At 35.2% G+C, this 19,480-nt stretch overlaps 1 protein-coding gene across 1 annotated transcript in view; it reads left to right on the plus strand.

The window, feature by feature from the left end:
• Nucleotides 1-19,480, plus strand: part of LOC144977978 (low-density lipoprotein receptor-related protein 6-like) — a 218,783-nt gene that overhangs the window by 37,022 nt on the left and 162,281 nt on the right. Inside the window, 8 exon segments of the mRNA XM_078923386.1 lie at nt 5,691-5,888; nt 6,500-6,695; nt 11,207-11,460; nt 12,758-12,898; nt 13,540-13,835; nt 14,161-14,387; nt 14,772-14,956; nt 15,336-15,539. Of these exon segments, the coding sequence (XP_078779512.1) occupies nt 5,691-5,888; nt 6,500-6,695; nt 11,207-11,460; nt 12,758-12,898; nt 13,540-13,835; nt 14,161-14,387; nt 14,772-14,956; nt 15,336-15,539 (1,701 nt within the window).

Here is a 19,480-nt window from a genome sequence, read left to right on the forward strand (position 1 = left end):
GTAATCATTTGATTCTTCTACATCAACAGTTATTTTCTCACATTGATTTTCAGTAAAATCATCAGTAGGATAATTTCTAGTGATAGGTAATTCACTTTGAATGGGAATAGGAATAGGCAAGTCATGGTTCTGAATTTGAAAGTCATTTCTGATAGGCATGTATTGCTCATTTACATCAGTAGTAGTAGGACTAGAGTATCTAGCGCTATGGATTTGATCTGCGTGGAATCTCTTGAGAATTCCATTTGAAAGTACTTTATAGGACACGGGTCCTGTTTGTTCAATAATTTTGCCTGGAACATATTTTGGAACATTAGAAGAATGATTTTTAACAACTACATCTTCACCAGTGTTGAACTGTCTGAATTTTGATTTCTTATCATGGTGAACTTTTTGTGTATTTTGATTTTTAGTGACATTTGCATGTACAGAATCATGAATTAGGTCAATACGAGTCTTAATTTTTCTGTTCATAAGCAATTCGGCAGGTGTCATTTCAGTTGTAGATTGTGGTGTGGAGCGGTATTTTATGAGGAAACGATTGACACGATCTTGGAGTGTTCCACCTGTCAGTTTTTTCATTGAAGTTTTGAAAATTCCTACTGCTCTTTCAGCAAGCCCATTGGTTGCTGGATGGTACGGTGCTGTTTTGATATGTTTGATGCCATTGAGAGTAAGAAAAGTTTGGAAATCGTGTGAACAAAAGGTAGGTCCATTGTCTGAAACGATAATATCAGGAAGTCCATGAGTAGCAAAAACATTTCTCAGTTTAGAGATGGTGCTTTGCGTCGTATATGTATCCATGATATGGACGTCAATCCATTTTGAATGTGCGTCAATGATTACGAGGAACATTTTTCCTAGGAATGGTCCGGCGAAATCGATGTGGATGCGGTGCCACGGTTTGCTGGGCCAGATCCATTGATGAAGAGGTGTTGATGGTGGTGCGTTGCGCATACTTAGACACTCGAAACAAGATTTTGATACGTTTTCAAGAGCTTTGTCGATGTGAGGCCACCACACATAGCTACGTGCTAGTGCCTTCATACGGACGATTCCGATGTGTTCTTCGTGGAGCAGATCAAGGATGCTTTTGCGGAGTTTTGGAGGTATGATAACACGAATGCCCCAGAGGAGACACTCATTGTTGATGCTGAGTTCTGCACGACGAACGAAGTAAGGTTGCAGCGATTCATCATCTGAAAATGAATTATACGTTGAAGGCCAGCCATTTAGGCAGTAGTCGTAGACTTTGCTAAGTGTTGGATCCATCTTCGTTTTGAAAGCGATAGTTAAACTCGTCACTGGTGTTGAGTCGATTACATTGAAGACATGTAGAACATCCTCGGGTAGTTGCGCTGGTTGCCTTTGTGTACAAGATGGTAATGGCAGTCTGCTGAGACCATCTGCATTGTTTCGATGACCTGGTATGTGTTGTAGAGTGTAGTCATAGGCGCTCAATATAAGTGCCCATCGTTGTATTCTAGAAGACGAATGCTCAGGAATTGGCTTGTGTTCGCCAAACAAACCTAGCAGTGGTTTGTGGTCAGTTTTGATAATGATGTGTCGACCATAGAGAAATTTGTGGAACTTTTTCAAGCCGAAAATGATACTGAGGGCTTCTTTGTCGAGTTGGGAATAATTCCTTTCTGCAGGGTCTAATGATCTCGATGCGTAGGAAATGGGTTTTTCTTCACCGTTGTTAAAAATGTGTGCGATTATTGCAGAAATACCATGCGGCGATGCATCACAAGTCAGAGTTATTTGTTTTGCAGGATCAAAATGCACGAGAAGTTTGTCAGAAATTAGAGCTTGTTTGGAGTTTTCAAAAGCTGTTTGTTGTGATTTTTCCCAGTGCCAAGGAACGTTTTTCTTCAGGAGCTCATAGAGTGGTGCTAGTTTGTTTGCAAGGTTGGGTAGGAACTTTGAATAATAGTTAACCATGCCCAGATAGGCTCTTAGTTCCTGTAAGTTGTGTGGAATGGGTGCATTTTTAATTGCCTCTATCTTCTCTGGTTGTGGAAGTAAACCATCCTTTGTGAGCTTGTACCCTAAAAAGTTGATTTCATTTTTCATGAACTCACATTTCTTTCTTTTGAGATTTAGTCCTTTTTCTTTACATCTTTGAAGAACTTTCCTGAGGGTATCTAAATGTTCATCATCTGTTGAACCAGTTAAATACAAATTGTCAAAATAAATCACTGTATTGGGAATGTCTCTGAAAATGTTTTCAATTGTCCTTTGAAAAATTGCTGGGCAGGAAGAAATTCCATATGGCAATCGTAACATAGCGTACAGTCCACAGTGAGTGTTAATTGTTGTTAATTCCTGGCTAGCTTTATCCAAGACAAGATTTGTAAATGCATGACTGAAATCAATTGAACTGAATTTTTGTCCATGAGACAGTTGGAAAGCTAAGTCTTCTGGTTTTGGAATTGGGTGATCTTCCTTTGCGATGACTTTGTTTAATGTCACTTTGTAATCACCACAGATTCTAAGTGTTTTGTCATTTTTAATCACTGGTACTATGGGTGTTGCCCATTCTGAATGTTCTACTTTCTTTATGATTTTCTCACGTTCTAAACGATCCAGTTCATCTTCGATTTTCTTCCTCAAGGCAAAAGGTGGGTGCCTTGCCTTTTTAAAAATAGGAGTGTTGTCCCTTAAGTTGATTTTTGTTACGTGGTCCTTGAGTGTTCCTGCATTGTCATTGAAAACTTCAGTATGTTGTTGCAGTATTTTATCGAGGTCATCCCTGGTCTTATTGATGTTGTTGATGCTGTTGTTTCGAATCAGTTGCTGCCAATCCAGTTTTAATTCCTGCAGCCAGTCTCGCCCCATCAAGGGTGGACCGTTTCCTTCAACGATGTGCAATAGTAACGTTTTGGTTTGATTTTGATATTTGATTAGCATCTCATATTTCCCAAAACATGAACGTTTTCACCAGTGTAAGTTTGTAGTTGAATTTCTGAAAGGGAAAAGTTATGATCATTGAAATGTTTATCGAATACTTGCCTCGTTATGACAGATGCTGCTGCCCCGGTGTCTAGCTGAAAGGTGATATTTTGTTCATTGCATTGTAGATCAACCGTGATTGGCTTACTGGTTTTGCTTCTAATAGTAAACATATCGTTTGAGATTTCTGAGTCAGCTTCAGGATGCAGATAATATGATTCATTGGTATTGAGTTTTTCCAAATTGTGACATCTGTTTTGATTTTGATTATGCTGTAGCCTACGTTGTCGATGTTGCCCTTGTTGTGTATTTTGCTGATGTTGAGGTTGCCATTGTTGCTGTTGACGTTATTGTTGCCTATGTTGACGAAATTTCTGTTGTTCAAACGGACGACGTTGCGTTTGATTTGAAGGTCGATGGTTGAAGTTTTGTTGTTTTCGTTGTAAACAACATTTTGCCAAGTGTCCCGTTTTATGGCAGAAATGGCATTCGGCGTTGATAAATTTGCACGTTACCCCTCGGTGGTCGTTACCACAACGCAAGCAGTACTTGTGTTGATTTTGTTGAGTTCGAATGAGGTTTACTGTTTGTGGGAGGTTTTCGTTTAAACCCTTTGCTCCCTCGTACGATAGTTTTATGGCTTGACCGATTTCGATAGCTCGTTGCAATGTTAGATTTGGTTCAGCGAGTAGTTTTCTTTGGATTGTCTCATCGTTGATTGATCTGACTAGTTTTTCACACAGCCGGTCTTCCACCTGATCACCAAACTGACAGTATTGTGACAGCTTTCTTAGTGCGGCCACAAAATCACCTATTGACTCCTCCTTCCTTCTAATTCTTTTCTCAAATTCTGTCCTTGCTACGAATTTCTGCGGTTTTGGCTCAAAATGATTTTGAAGTACTTGTCTTATCTCCTTGAATGTTCGGTCGGAAATGGAATTTGGTGTTACTAAATCTCTCAGTAAGTTAAATGTTTTTGGGCCTATCACTGAGATAAAGACTGCTTTCTTTTTGTTTTCGTCAATAATTTCATTTGCAATAAAGAAATAGTTTAATCTCTCCAGGTACTCCTCAAAGTTACAAAGCTGAGGGTCAAACTGTTCAATCTGCCCGAAACCGAAGGAATTCATGATGATAAAATTAACATAAAGTTGAGAAAGTCGGTGATTTGCAGAGTTTACCTCGTCGCCAATTGTAATGTCGTCGCCAAGTGTATTGTATTGATATTGTTTTATCAATAATAATAATTATATTTAAGTCAAACCTCAAAGAACAACACAACAAGATTGTTAGATGATAATCGGAAAAAGGTTCTATTTAACTCAAACCAAAAACAATGTGCAGTGTAGCCAGTTTGGCAGTTTACAACTAAACGTTAAATAAATACAACTAAACTTATTAATCGATATATTACAAGTACATTGACTATTGACTAAAAGATTATTGGTACTGATCAATAAATAGTACATTAACCATTGACTAAAAGATTATTGGTACTGATCGATTAATAGTAAATGAACCATTGACTAAAAGATTATTGGTACTGATCAATAAATAGTACATTGACTATTGACTAAAAGATTATTGGTACTGATCGATAAATAGTAAATGAACCATTGACAAAAAGATTATTGGTACTGTTCAATAAATAGTAAATGAACCATTGACAAAAAGATTATTGGTACTGATCAATAAATAGTACATTAACCATTGACTAAAAGATTATTGGTACTGATCGATTAATAGTAAATGAACCATTGACAAAAAGATTATTGGTACTGATCAATAAATAGTACATTGACCATTGACAAAAAGATTATTGGTACTGATCAATAGATAATACATTAACCATTGACTAAAAGATTATTGGTACTGATCGATAAATAGTACATTGACCATTGACTAAAAGATTATTGGTACTGATCGATAAAATAGTAAATGAACCATTGACAAAAAGATTATTGGTACTGATCAATAGATAATACATTAACCATTGACAAAAAGATTATTGGTACTGATCGATAAAATAGTAAATGAACCATTGACTAAAAGATTATTGGTACTGATCGATAACTAGTACATTGATCATTGACAAAAGGATTATTGGTACTGATTGATAAATAGCACATTGACCATTCACAAAAAAATTGTTACGGATATATATGCCTTCCAAAAGCTCCTTGTGCTATTATTATTATTATTATTATTATTATTATTATTATTATTATTATTACTATTATTATTATTATTATTATTACTATTATTATTATTATTATTATTACTATTATTATTATTATTATTATTATTATTATTATTATTATTATTATTATTATTATTATTATTATTATTATTATTATTATTACTATTATTAACATTATTATTGTTGTTGTCGTCGTTGTCTTCATCGATGTTACTTTTGTTGTTGTTGTTGTTATTATTATTATTATTATTATTATTATTATTATTATTATTATTATATTATTATTATTATTATTATTATTATTATTATTATTATTATTTTTATTCAGTTATATTGATTTATTTATTAATATTGTTATTAACATTTTGATAAAATAAAAATAATGTTGTTTTGCATTTAACTCATTCACTTTTCATCGCTCCATTTTAATATTTTACTTTTATGTTTTAAGTTTTACTTGTATTTAAAGACAAGCCAAAAAAAAAAAAATTATACAAAAAGTACTGACACTGAAACCATAAATGAATTAACACAGGGGCTGAGAACAGATTGCTTATTGCACGACGGCGAGATATCAGACAAATTTCCTTGGATACCCCCGACTACACAGACTTTGTGCTCCCATTCAACGTCAAAAACGCTATTGCTCTGGACTACGATTCCAGTACAGGCTTTCTATACTGGACTGATGACGAGGTTCACACAATTCAGAGATCTCTGCTGAATGGATCAGGTACAGTCACCCCATTTTTTTCCTTCTTTTTCCCGACTCTCCTTACCAGCAATTTTCAGAATTTTCCCCGAAATTTCAAACGCACCCAACAAAAAAAATAAAAAAATAGAAAAACAGAAAAGCAACAAGTACATTCCATACATAAAACTGCTCAGCGAAATGAGCTCTTCAGCACATCCAAGTTTTTATAGCTTAAATTTAACAATTCTTTAAATTTTTTGGCAAACAAAATAAATCAAAGTAAGAACATTGTTGCATCATAACGAATGTGACAATTTTTCTATGGTTGGTAAGGAAAGGATTAAATTTACGATTGTCCATTTGATTAAGGCAATCTCAGACCAAAGATGAATTAAAATAAGTTCACAAAGTGACCAGCAGATCACATTGATTAGTTAAGGGAGGGGAAGGCACTGAGAATGAAAAAATAAAAGAAACAAAATACTTCTCTAGCATCAGACGTGAGATAAAAATGAAGAGGAAACGAAGGTAAAGTTTGCTGGCTATAACTATAATGTACGATTTTTACCTCCTAACAATTACGAATTTTTAAATTGCTTTTTCATTTTTATCTTTACAAAGTATTTTATGTTTAATTACTTTCTATACAGAGCAAGAAGTTCTTGTGGAGAAAGATGTTGATCAGCCAGATGGCATAGCTATTGACTGGATTGCCAAGAATCTCTACTGGACTGACACAGGCACCAATCGCATTGAAGTCTCGCGTTTGAATGGGACGTCCAGAAAGGTGATTGTGTCTGACAGACTAGACGAACCACGAGCGATTTGCTTGGACCCTGAGGCTGGGTAAGTGGAGGTTTTATCTTCACTTCTTATTATTGTTTTTGTTAAATAGTGGAATGAGGAATGAGGTGTACTTTGAGTGAATTTTGAAAGAGAAATCAAGATGAATTTGACACTGGAATTTAAAAAATTCCAAACAGGCTGAATGATATGTCTCTCTATTTTCTATGACAATCCTTCAATATAGTAACCCACTAATTAACCTAGACCTTTCGCTTGCTAACCTTCCTTAATGACGCCTCAGTTGCTTTTAGAATTTTCTTTGTCAATTCCTTCTTTAATTCACTGTTCTTTGCCATTGATGACACCATTTTGAGTTACAAAGTAGTCCTTCAGAGCCACGAGGTCCATGGTACCGGGGTTTTTATCGCGTGAAATGGACAAACAGTAAAGGGGGTCAGAAAAATATCTCAATGTCACCCAGGATCGATCTCGGTCCCTTTTTATGTGAAGCAAGTGCTCTACCAACTGATCTGTTTGGGCCCCTAGTTTGGGTTATAGGAGATAAATATTTAATGTGTTTGGAACAGAACCATTAAAACTCCAATGTTCGCTAGAAAAAAACGATAACATGAATTGAAGTGAATAGAGAAATACTGAAAGACAATAGAGGGTAATCGGGACAAATCTTATCCAGCCCTTCCTTTGAGGTCTCGGGTTTGACTCACATAACCTGGGTGTGCTCTTTGACTTCTCATGGTGGACAGGAGTTCACACTGTGTCTTCTATCCCCTATATCTCTTTTCCCAATTGCTTTTTGTCTTTGTCTTGGAACAGAATTTCTTAGTTTTGTCCTAGCCCTGGCCGGAGTCCTTGACTGGGAGGGAAACAGTCAAATGTTAAGCTGCAGTAGTGGAAGATGATATTTTTTTTCTTTGTAAATCATCTCTCTGTTATGTACTGTTACATTTTTTGTTTTAAATATACTGGTTTGTAAACATCTGAGTGTATTCCACTCAGTAGGGACCTGTGCTTGTGTCTGGATGAGACTTTTAGGTGATCTCAAACTAAGTACATTGATATTTTGCTCTCGGAATCTACATCTGTTCCCTGTTTGAACCCTTCTAATTTGTATCATCTTTACTCGTGTGCTTTCCATTGTAAATCTACAACTCTATTGACTATTCCTTTTCATTCCTTTTTACTGGCGCTGAAATGACCTAAATGCGTCGCACGTGCTGGAAAGCCCTTAAAAACAAAAACAACAAGATTCCCATCACTGCAAAAAGTATTTATCTCCTTTTGCCTTCTGCCACCTCTCTACTCCCCTTTTGTGTGTTATTATTAACATAAGTACCTGCTCCACTCACTTTTCTGATTTATATATATATATATATATATATATATATATATATATATATATATATATATATATATATATATATATATATATATATATATATATATATAGTTTTGGAAAACCACTCTTCATATAGTAATATATATATGAAGAGTGGTTTTCCAAAATTCCCTAACTCCGTTTTTCCCATTTTGGAACTCTTGTGTAATTTGATACAGACTAGCATTCTATCGAAGGGGTAGCAAGAAACAATTGCTACTGTATAGTTTACGTTTTAATTTTTCTCATGGAGGGAAAATCTCAAAAAATAGAAAAATCGACTTAATGAGTTCCGGAAAACCAGCGTTCATATATATATATATATATATATATATATATATATATATATATATATATATATATATATATATATATATATATATATATATATATATATATTGAATCGTGTTTGATACAAATATGGTACGAAAAGTGCTCGACATGTAGTAATGGAGCGAATTATTATTTAAAATATTTACCACAATGTTTGGGGCAGTCTACATCGATGTTTCAGGCTTAATTTGCCATCTTCAGGACTGAGTTGTTTTTTTGACTGTTGTTGTTTCTTGAAGTGGTTCCGGTTTGAAGTTAATTAAGAGGAATTTGCGCCGATGGGGACACTTTCCGTAGATCTCACTTTTCATGTTGAGTGTGGCTTCATGAGGTTGTTTGATTATAGTATATTTTTCTTCCAGGCATAAGCTACATTGTTTTGATGTTGGTGTGTATCCTGTTGCTTTAGATAAAATTTTCCATGAAATGTTGTGGTCTATTTTGTTGTCTTTTAATTTCCAAATATGTTCGCTGAGTTTTGTGGATGTTTTTTTGTTAGTGTTTCTAAATGTTGAGGTGTGGAGGTTGTATCTTGTTTTGAAATTATTTTCTGTTAGTCCTACATATTTTTCTTGCTTGTTTGTTTTAGTTTCTGTGACTGTGGCTTGGTAAATTAAACTTGATTCTAAGCATTGTTTGTTTAGCGGGCAATGTTCTTTATTTCTGCAGTTGCATTTTCTAGTGGGTGGGTTTTGCTCTTGTTGGTGGTTTATTAATATTTTTTTGTTGTGGCTTGAAATTATTTGTTCTATGTTGCGCATACACGAGTAACTTATTTTTATGGTATTCCTGTTGATAATTTTATGTAGCTTGTGGTTTTTTGGAAAGTGTGTATCAATTAATTTCAGGAACTGCTGTCCTATGTTTGTGCTGACGTTTATGTCGAAAGGTGGGTTGAACCAAGTTATGTGTCGTTTTCTTGTTTTATGTTCTTCACTTGTGTGTTGGGGTTTACATGAGAGGGAGGCGTCTGTGTATACAAATGGTGTGTTGTATCCACTTTTTGTGAGTGCTTCTTTGTAGGGGGTGGCTGCGACGTTGAATATCTCTCTGTTTTCCGAAAGTTTGCTCACCCTCAGTGCAAAATACACCAACATCACAGAAGAGGAAAAACACATCATCAAACACACCAAGCACAGCACACTATACTACGACAACACACCGTGGACAAAGCGACACAATGATTTCGACGTAACAATGGGTTCGTTCGACGGTGCTGAAACATGCGAACTGGTCGGACTCTACATCCTGTCACAACTACAACATACACACACATACATCGGCCTCTATAGAGATGACGGACTCGCTATAACCAACAGACGACCAAGAGCGAACGAAAACATCAAAAAACAAATCTGTAAAATATTCCAAAACAACAATTTAAAAATCACGATAGAAGCAAACAAAAAAAACAGTTGACTTCCTCGACATCACATTCGACATAAAATCCAATTCATTCCAACCGTTCAGAAAACCAAACAACACCATTAGCTACATTAATAAAAACAGCAACCACCCCCGTCCCGTCATTGAAAACATACCAAAAAACATTGCACTGAGAGTGAGCAAACTTTCGGAAAACAGAGAGATATTCAACGTCGCAGCCACCCCCTACAAAGAAGCACTCACAAAAAGTGGATACAACACACCATTTGTATACACAGACGCCTCCCTCTCATGTAAACCCCAACACACAAGTGAAGAACATAAAACAAGAAAACAACACATAACTTGGTTCAACCCACCTTTCGACATAAACGTCAGCACAAACATAGGACAGCAGTTCCTGAAATTAATTGATACACACTTTCCAAAAAACCACAAGCTACATAAAATTATCAACAGGAATACCATAAAAATAAGTTACTCGTGTATGCGCAACATAGAACAAATAATTTCAAGCCACAACAAAAAAATATTAATAAACCACCGACAAGAGCAAAACCCACCCACTAGAAAATGCAACTGCAGAAATAAAGAACATTGCCCGCTAAACAAACAATGCTTAGAATCAAGTTTAATTTACCAAGCCACAGTCACAGAAACTAAAACAAACAAGCAAGAAAAATATGTAGGACTAACAGAAAATAATTTCAAAACAAGATACAACCTCCACACCTCAACATTTAGAAACACTAACAAAAAAACATCCACAAAACTCAGCGAACATATTTGGAAATTAAAAGACAACAAAATAGACCACAACATTTCATGGAAAATTTTATCTAAAGCAACAGGATACACACCAACATCAAAACAATGTAGCTTATGCCTGGAAGAAAAATATACTATAATCAAACAACCTCATGAAGCCACACTCAACATGAAAAGTGAGATCTACGGAAAGTGTCCCCATCGGCGCAAATTCCTCTTAATTAACTTCAAACCGGAACCACTTCAAGAAACAACAACAGTCAAAAAAACAACTCAGTCCTGAAGATGGCAAATTAAGCCTGAAACATCGATGTAGACTGCCCCAAACATTGTGGTAAATATTTTAAATAATATATATATATATATATATATATATATATATATATATATATATATATATATATATATATATAATATTACATATATAACTGTACAAGTGGCTTGCTCTCATCTGCTTTAAAAATGCATTTATTATATACATAATATTGATGCTGTGCATTGATATATTTTACTCACAACAATCCACAAGCTGGAAATAATGTACCAACACACAAAACGAGGCGTATCCTTAAACGTTTACAGTCTGATTGATACAATTAAGTGAGAACTGATCATTAAAATGGCTGTCTAAAAACAATAACAAAGAGCTGAGTGATGTCAATTTTGTTCCTTCTGTATCTTCTACCAGTTATCTGTATTGGTCTGACTGGAGTAAAAGAAGACCGGTGATAGAGAGAGCCTATCTAGATGGATCCAATAGGGAGGTCATTGTATCCGATAACCTTAGCTGGCCCAATGGTCTGGCCATTGACTTGGTGGACAGGCGGATATTTTGGGGTGATGCTGAAAAAGACAGGATTGAGGTCTGCGACATGGATGGAACGAATAGGAGGACTTTGGTCTCTGAGAAGCTCCATCACATCTTTGGATTCAGCTTATTGGGTAAGAATTAATTTGAATAATTTAGTCCTTCAGAACCATTAGGCCAGTGGAGCTGGAGTTTAAGCTTATCTTGTTTTTTTTTAGTGTGAAGTGGACAGTAACAATCATTTCTTGCTACCCCTCAGACAGAATGCTAGTCTGTCATTTACCAATTTCCTCCAGATCTAATAGACCAAGCTACCCACAAGCTACCCAGTCGTTACTTACCAGGCAGACAGGGGATCTGAAAAAAATATTGACTTTACTGAAGCGAGTGCTCTACCAACTGAGTATTGGACCCCCTCCCCTCCCTCTAACTTTCTGTAAAAGGAACCTCCAAGATTTCTTGTTGGTGAGATGGTGAAATAAAGGTAGTATTTTACTCAGAGGGATGTATGTAACTAAATTTAACACTTTTATTTTAAAGTGACATTCGTAAATTGGGATGGAGTTTGTGGATTTGAATAAAGCTGATTTTATGTCCCTAGAATTTGAATGGACAAGATGTAAATATAGATTTTATGGTAGATGCCATGAAGGGTCTTTAAAAAAATACAACCAAAATAACTGAATTAAAGAATATTTAAGTCCATATCAAATTAGGAAGGTAAGTGTAATTGACAAATACACCTGACTTTCAGAAATTTTGAACAGAACCAAGATCTACCCTTCCGTAATGGTATGACAAATAGAATTTTTGCTCAGGAGAAATTCATCTTCATTTTGTTTTCACTAATTGTTATGTTAACTTTTTGACAACAGTTGAGTTTTGTCTGCAAAGCATAATTTCGCTTATCTTTCTTAGCCATAAATGCAGACCCAAATATTTTCAATAAGATAGCAGTTATATTTATTCTTCTTGAATAAAGCCCGAGTCGTATCATGCTTATTATCCTCTTTTTGACAAAAATAGCATGTGATGTCGAATACAAAAATTGCTGAAACAATAAATGCTTTTAAAAATTCAGTTGATAAAAAACTCCATGCCCTGAAGTATGCATATAATGAATGAGATTTGGTTTACCGAAACATGCTTGTGATCAAGTCTGTGGTGAAAAATGATTTATGCACCAATTTGACCTTTTGTTTGTATATACGATTATGTGTAGTTATAATGTCCATGCATTAGTTTGATCTTTTCTTTTGTTTGTTTTAACTATTATATGTTTATATTTGCAAAAAACAACAGGGCATTTACATGTCATTTGACCTATGTAATCCTGAAAGGATTATGATATGACTATAATAAGAATAAAATCACTGATCAATAACACAGGAAATCCGATTTTATATTTGTTTAACTCCACACATTCCACAGGTGATTATGTCTACTGGACAGACTGGCAAGAAAGGACCATAGAGAGGGTCAACAAGTATACGGGAGAAAATCGAAGCTTCATCATCGAGCACCTGCCAGATTTGATGGGTCTTAAGGCTGTTGGTGTCAACAAAAATACTGGTGAGTTACGACCTGAGAGGGGGGAATAGTCACTAAAAACTGTTACACACATTCACACACCTACTTATCTGTATCCACACATATTCCTGTAAAGCACTTTAGCAAATTTAGTGGATATTGCTCTATATATAAGGTCAAGATTTTATGTGGGTGGGTTTTTTTTTAAATCATGTTCTGTAGTTTTCAGGTTTGAGTTTTACAGCTGTACAGACTACCTTTCAGTTTATCAAATCTGATTTCAGTGTACTTTTTCGTCAGGGAGTGGGGGTGGGATGTGGGGATGTGCTTCTTCAGTGTTAAAGCCCCACAGATCCACAAGGAATTAAGGTTTTATTTTCAATTGACCCTAGTCAATACGGTTGATAGGTATTCGGCCCTGCCATTCCTTGGTTTGACCCAGGGCTAATCGTCTAATAGTGTACTCACAGCACCCCATGAAAAGGATTTAGCCCTGTCTGGTACTTATCATCTTGTTCAGTTCTTGACAAAGTTCCCTGGAGAAATAGTGCTCTGTCAATCATCTAAATATAAAGTAGGTTTTGACTTTATTTAATTATATTTTTATGTTTAAAAAAAATGATACCAATCTTTATAATTTAACTTTCCAATGCTTTTTATGAAACACAAACTTTATCTAACAGGTATAAATACTTGTGGGGTCAACAATGGAAATTGCAGCCATCTCTGTCTATACCGTCCTCCCCCCTTGTCGCATGTATGTGCTTGCCCCATCGGCTTGGAATTGTTGAGAGATGGACACACATGCATCAAGCCAGCTGCCTTCCTCATCTTTTCAAATAGTTCTGACATCCGTCGGATTTCTTTGGAGAACAGTCAAAACAACGAGCCTATTCCAATTCAAGGTTTGCAGAAGGCCATGTCCATCGACTTCAACATCAAAGCCAATCAGATTTATTGGACTGATGCGAAGTTGAAGGTAAGAGATTCTGGTTGGGGCCTTTTGACCATTCAATTGTCCTGACCCTAGCCAGAATCCTTGAGAGGGAAACAGTAAAATGTGTGGTATTGTAAATCATCTCTCTGTTGTGTAATTCTATGCTTTTGTTTGAATATAGTATTGGTTTGTAAACATTTGAGTGTATTCCTCCTGATGGGATCTTGTGCTTATGTCTGGATGAGACTTTTAGGTGATCTTAAACTACGTACTCTGATAGTGTGCTCTTTTCCCTATTTGAACCATTCCCCTTTGCCTTACTTTTACTTGTGTGCTTTTATATAATATATTATTATTTTTTCAACAGCATATCAGCCGTGCATACATGAATGGCAGCAACCTTCAGCATATCATACAGTTTGGACTGGATTTTCCAGAAGGCATGGCCGTGGACTGGGTGGCCCATAATATATACTGGGCAGACTCAGGAAAGAATTGCATCGAAGTTGCTCGTCTGGATGGCTCCTCACGCAAAGTTTTGGTTTGGAAGAATCTGAATCAGCCCAGGGCTATAGCTTTGGATCCTCCCAAAGGGTGAGCCTGTGATAGTGATCTCATTTAACACGTCATTAATTATCTCCTTCATTCTCTCAGCGTTTTCCAGGAGGGAAATCTGTTGCAATCAACTGAAGTTTGTTGCAATTAACCACTTACTTTTATATAGAATTAATTCAGTTTCTTGGGAAATGTTGCAATTAACTGATTTGCAATTATCCAGAGTGGACTGATTCCGTTTCTTGAGAAATGTTATGATTAACCGAAAGTTGTGATTAACCGAGTTGCGATTATCCGGATTGGACTGCAGTAATAGTAGTAGTAGTAGTAGTAGTAGTAGTAGTAGTAGTAGTACTGGGCTATTGCCACTGCACCTTGTAAGTTGTTATCACCGCTTGTCATCTGTTGTTTATCTCGTTATAGCTACATGTACTGGATAAAATGGGAGGAACCGTCTGTTTTAGAGCGGGCCAATCTGGATGGCACCAACCGTAAAGTGATAATCTCTGACATTGGCCATGTACAAGATCTGACCATTGATTATCAAGACCGACGTTTGTACTGGACTGATATAGAAAATCACTGTATTAAGTCTTCCAGAATGGATGGTAAGTTCCTCTTTTTTTTAAAAAATATTTTTAAAAAAATCTTAACATCAGTTTTATAAAAGAAAAGTAGGGATTAAAAAGGGGCCATTCTTATCAATACTTTATCTAGGGGCAATAAGGTGGCAGTTAACTGGTTACTTACAGCTTACTTTTACTTAGTTAATTCTCGTTGTATATTAGGACACAGGTCTGAAATTATGCTCTTCCAGCGCATCCTGCTCTGGACTGACTTCCCCATGAAGGACATGACAGTCATGCCTCTTTCTCCTATCTGTTCATCAATTGTCTCCATGTGTCCTTTGCTTTGGTCTTCACACTTTTCCTCTACCCTGAGGGTTCCATTAATTACCACACTGCTTTCTTTGTCTTCCATTGTCAGGCTCAGACATCCGAATTGTCGCAGAGTCACAAGTGCAGAAACCCATGGGCCTAAGCCAATATCTGGACTTTGTCTACTGGACCGACATCCAGCGCCAAACTATAGAACGAGCTATCAAAACGGATGGCAGTAACCGCTCCATCATCCAGGGCAATGTTGGACCCGTCATGGATATTCTCGTCTTCCACAACTCGAGACAAGAAGGTGGGGTTATAGTCATGCATATATGCAGACCTACCTACTTGAAATTGGAAAAATGAATAGCTTTTAGGGGCAATAAAATAGTATACATTATCACAACCTATAAAGATTACCAATTTGTACTCAATATGTTAAAATAATGCTTTTAAATACATCATATACCAGCTCTGGCACCAGCACATGGTCTTTTCAAGACATTTTATTGAATTAAAGATCTAATTATAGTTCTCCAGTCAGTACCAAAAATTGATAATGCGAAATTGTTGTAGTAGTTTGCAGGTCTGTATATTTGTGACCTACTGAGTCAAATCTTCTATTATGTTGGGTTGATTAAATGCTTAATATTGAATTTATGTTAAAAAAATATGAGACTCTATTTAGGAGAATGAAATGATTTATTAAAATTAAATAAACAACAAAAATTTCACGATTTCACGATTGTGTTAAGTTATTAAGATGTTATTACCCAAATAGCAGATAGAACAGTTGACGTCAGGAAGATGTAACAGTGACATTTGACAGGGATTAAATTATTTTCTATTATGTTATGTCACTCATGATGGAATTGAAGACTTGTTACACTTGCTGTCCATTTATATTGCTGATCAGATTTTGAGATGATTGTGTTACGGTAAGTATTTTATACTCACTGCTTGTTATGAAAACTATTTCACTACTATGGTCACCCTCTTCTTATTTGTTGTGTGTGTTGAGGTCGAATGGGTGAGTGTCCCATGTGTTACGAGTGTGTTGTTAGTGAAAGAGAGAAAGAGAGAGTTAGAATAGTCAGTGAGACAGAAGGAAGAAAAATGTTATGAAGGCTTGAGGAAGCAAAATGTTTTATTCTAGATTAAAGTTTGTTCTTTGTTGTTTATCAAAAATTGAGTTGTTTATTGCAAATAATTCCTAATCTTCAATACTGCTCACTGCTAATTCTAATACTTCGTTTAAACAGGGATTTTCATATTGAAAGTTATAGAAATAGCTTGTCCTAAAGTATCATGTAGTTCGATACTCGAGTCCTTTTGACAGTATGTAGACTAGATGGGGTCTTTGACCTCCCATGGTGGGCAGGAGGTCACGCTGTCCTCTATCCCCTAAATCTATTGTCCAAGTTGCTTTCCGTCTTTGTCTTGGAATGGGATTACTCAAGTTTTGTCCCAGCCCTGGCCGGAGTCCTTGACTGGGAGGGAAACTGTCAAATGTGTACCTAGTTATAGCTTTGGGAGATTTTTTTTTTCCTTGTAAATCATCTGTCTGTTATGTAAAGAGTTATATATTTTGTTTTTTTTTTTTGTTAATATTTGAGTCTGTTCTTCATTGTGGGATCTTGTGCTGGTGTCTGGATGAGACTTTTAGGTAATCTCAAACCAAAAACATTGATGGTATGGTCTTGGAATCTACATTCGTTCCCGATTTGAACGAATTCCCCTTACTTTTGACTTTAGTGCTTAAGGTAAATTATAATTCTAGAACTTCTTGACCATCCAATTTACTTCCTTTTACTGGCATTGATATGATCTAAATGTGTTTAAAGCGCCATAAAATCCTTGAAAACAAAAACTAAACAAACTTATTACCCAACATGACACAAAAATGTTTTAATTATCATTTTTTATTTTAACAATTAGATGGAAATGCCTGTGAAAAGAACAACGGAGACTGTACCCATTTGTGCATGGCCCATCCTCTGGAAGGATCAAAGAACAGGACTCGTCACTGTGCCTGTCCAACACATTATACATTGAATTCGAATGGGCTCGAATGCAGTGGTAAGATTATTGAAGATTACTATACTATAAAGTATTATTATTATTATCATCATCATTATTATAATTGTTATTACTATAATTATTATTATTATTATTATTATTATTATTAATATTATTATTATCATCATATTATTATTATTATTATTAGCTGTTATATTCAATTATTTATTACTTTTTACAGTCCACAGCCTCTAGCAGTTTAGTATCACTTTGACTCATTAATCTGTATATATATATTGTGGTGTTTTGTCATCTCCAGCTCCAAAGAAATATCTCCTTCTATCAACTCGCAATGCCACCATCCGGCTCATTTTCAATTCGGACACCGCTAATAACACAGCAGATTACCCTGAGGTTTTGCTGCCCATCAACACAATGAAGAATGTCAAAGCTCTGGCCTACGACCCAGTGGGCGAGTTTATTTATTGGGTGGAGAAACAAAAAAGGCAGAAGATGATTAAAAGTAATAAAAGGGCCAATGACAATGGCACAGTCAAGATGATCAAACGAGCTCATGACAATGGCACAGAGGTAAATAGAACTTAATTTCCTTAGTGACATTTGACATCAGCTAAACTTTATATTTAGTCGACTTTTTATTTGTAAATGAGATTTTATTTTTACACAAACCTAACCACACATGCTAATGCTAAATTGCAAATAGTTTTATTGAGAGATCAGAAGCTAAATTTGATGTTTCTGACTTATATTAAGGTTGAAAATTGACCAAAATGAAATTCCTGATTGTATTATTATTTTTTTTTTTTTAAATAATTTTTTTGTAATGTAATATTTTATTCAGAGGTGCATAAACTGTTGGAATAATTTATTCATGTAAAATGGCAGTCAAATTTTCTATCTGTTTTTTTTTTTTGTTGTTTGAAATTGAAAATCTGAAGCGGCAGTTTATTTATTGAAAGATTGAAAAAGCAGTATAAATTATATAAATATGTGTAGCAATGTTACACTTCACCACAGAAATCAAGCGGCTATGAACATGATTTGCTCCCAATTAAAAGCCTTATTTTGAACTAGAATAGTTTTCAGGAGATGATTTTTTTTTCATTGTAGAAAAGTCTGTTTTATGCTATTCAGGATTTTAACATCTTTACAATTTTTTTTCATCCTCCAGGCAAGCACAATTATCAATCAGGGAAACGCTTTCAACTTCCAGCCATATGACATTGCAATAGATCCCTATGCCCGCACCTTATACTGGACATGCTTCAAGAACAATGTCATTAACGTTACTCGTATTGATGTCCTCAACTCACCCATCGGTGTTATCATGTCCTCCCAAAAGAGGTTCAAGCCCAGGTCTATTGCCTTATACCCTGAAAAAGGGTAAGTCGTCTTACCAAGATATGTATTCCAATGAAGTATTTGATCTTAGAGTAAATAGACTCAATCCTTATCAGGGTAAAGAACCAATTTCACACACTGTTGATGTTATAATAGGTTTAAGAGCTAATAGGTTCTAAAACATTTAAATGCTCTGTGAAACTTTTACTTTTATGCATAGATACAATTTATCAATTATATATAAATGATACAGTAAGTTATAATTCATAATAGCTTCCTTTGGGATATGAACATTTTGTTTTATCTGCAATTTTTGAAGCTCCCAATAATTTTGTTCTTCCTAATGTTCAGATTTATATCTATTTGTCTTTAATTTGGCAATCGGTTTTACTTCATATTCATTTGTAGATCATTACCATATGACGTTTATAATATTAGTGTTGGTGATGTCATTTATATTTGATTGCCGGTTTTTAAAAAAACCCTATATTTGTCATTTTAGATTTAGAATATGTATGTAATATATTAATTTATACAGCGCACAGAATCCACAAAGTGCTCTAAGCGCTGCACATACAAAGACAATAGATAGAAGAAAATGCAATAACTATTGCTACTCAAAAGGCTATCGGAATAGGAATATTTTCCAACGTTTTCTAAAAGTACTGAACTCAGGGGTGTCTTTGATTTCTTTATCTAATTTGAAATTAGAATGTTGTCAAGATGATAAAAAGGAAGATTTCTCAAACTGTTTTGCCTCAATTGATAATTTCTTTTCATTCCTCTCTCTTCAGTATTATGTATTACACCAACATGTTACGTTCCTCACCACGTATTGAAAAAGCCTTGATGGATGGCACTGCCCCCACC

This window comes from Berghia stephanieae, chromosome 8, assembly GCF_034508935.2.
Source record: "Berghia stephanieae isolate SIO BIC M18660-M18661 chromosome 8, UCSD_Bste_1.3, whole genome shotgun sequence".
In the NCBI taxonomy this organism is placed as follows: Eukaryota; Metazoa; Mollusca; class Gastropoda; order Nudibranchia; family Aeolidiidae; genus Berghia; species Berghia stephanieae.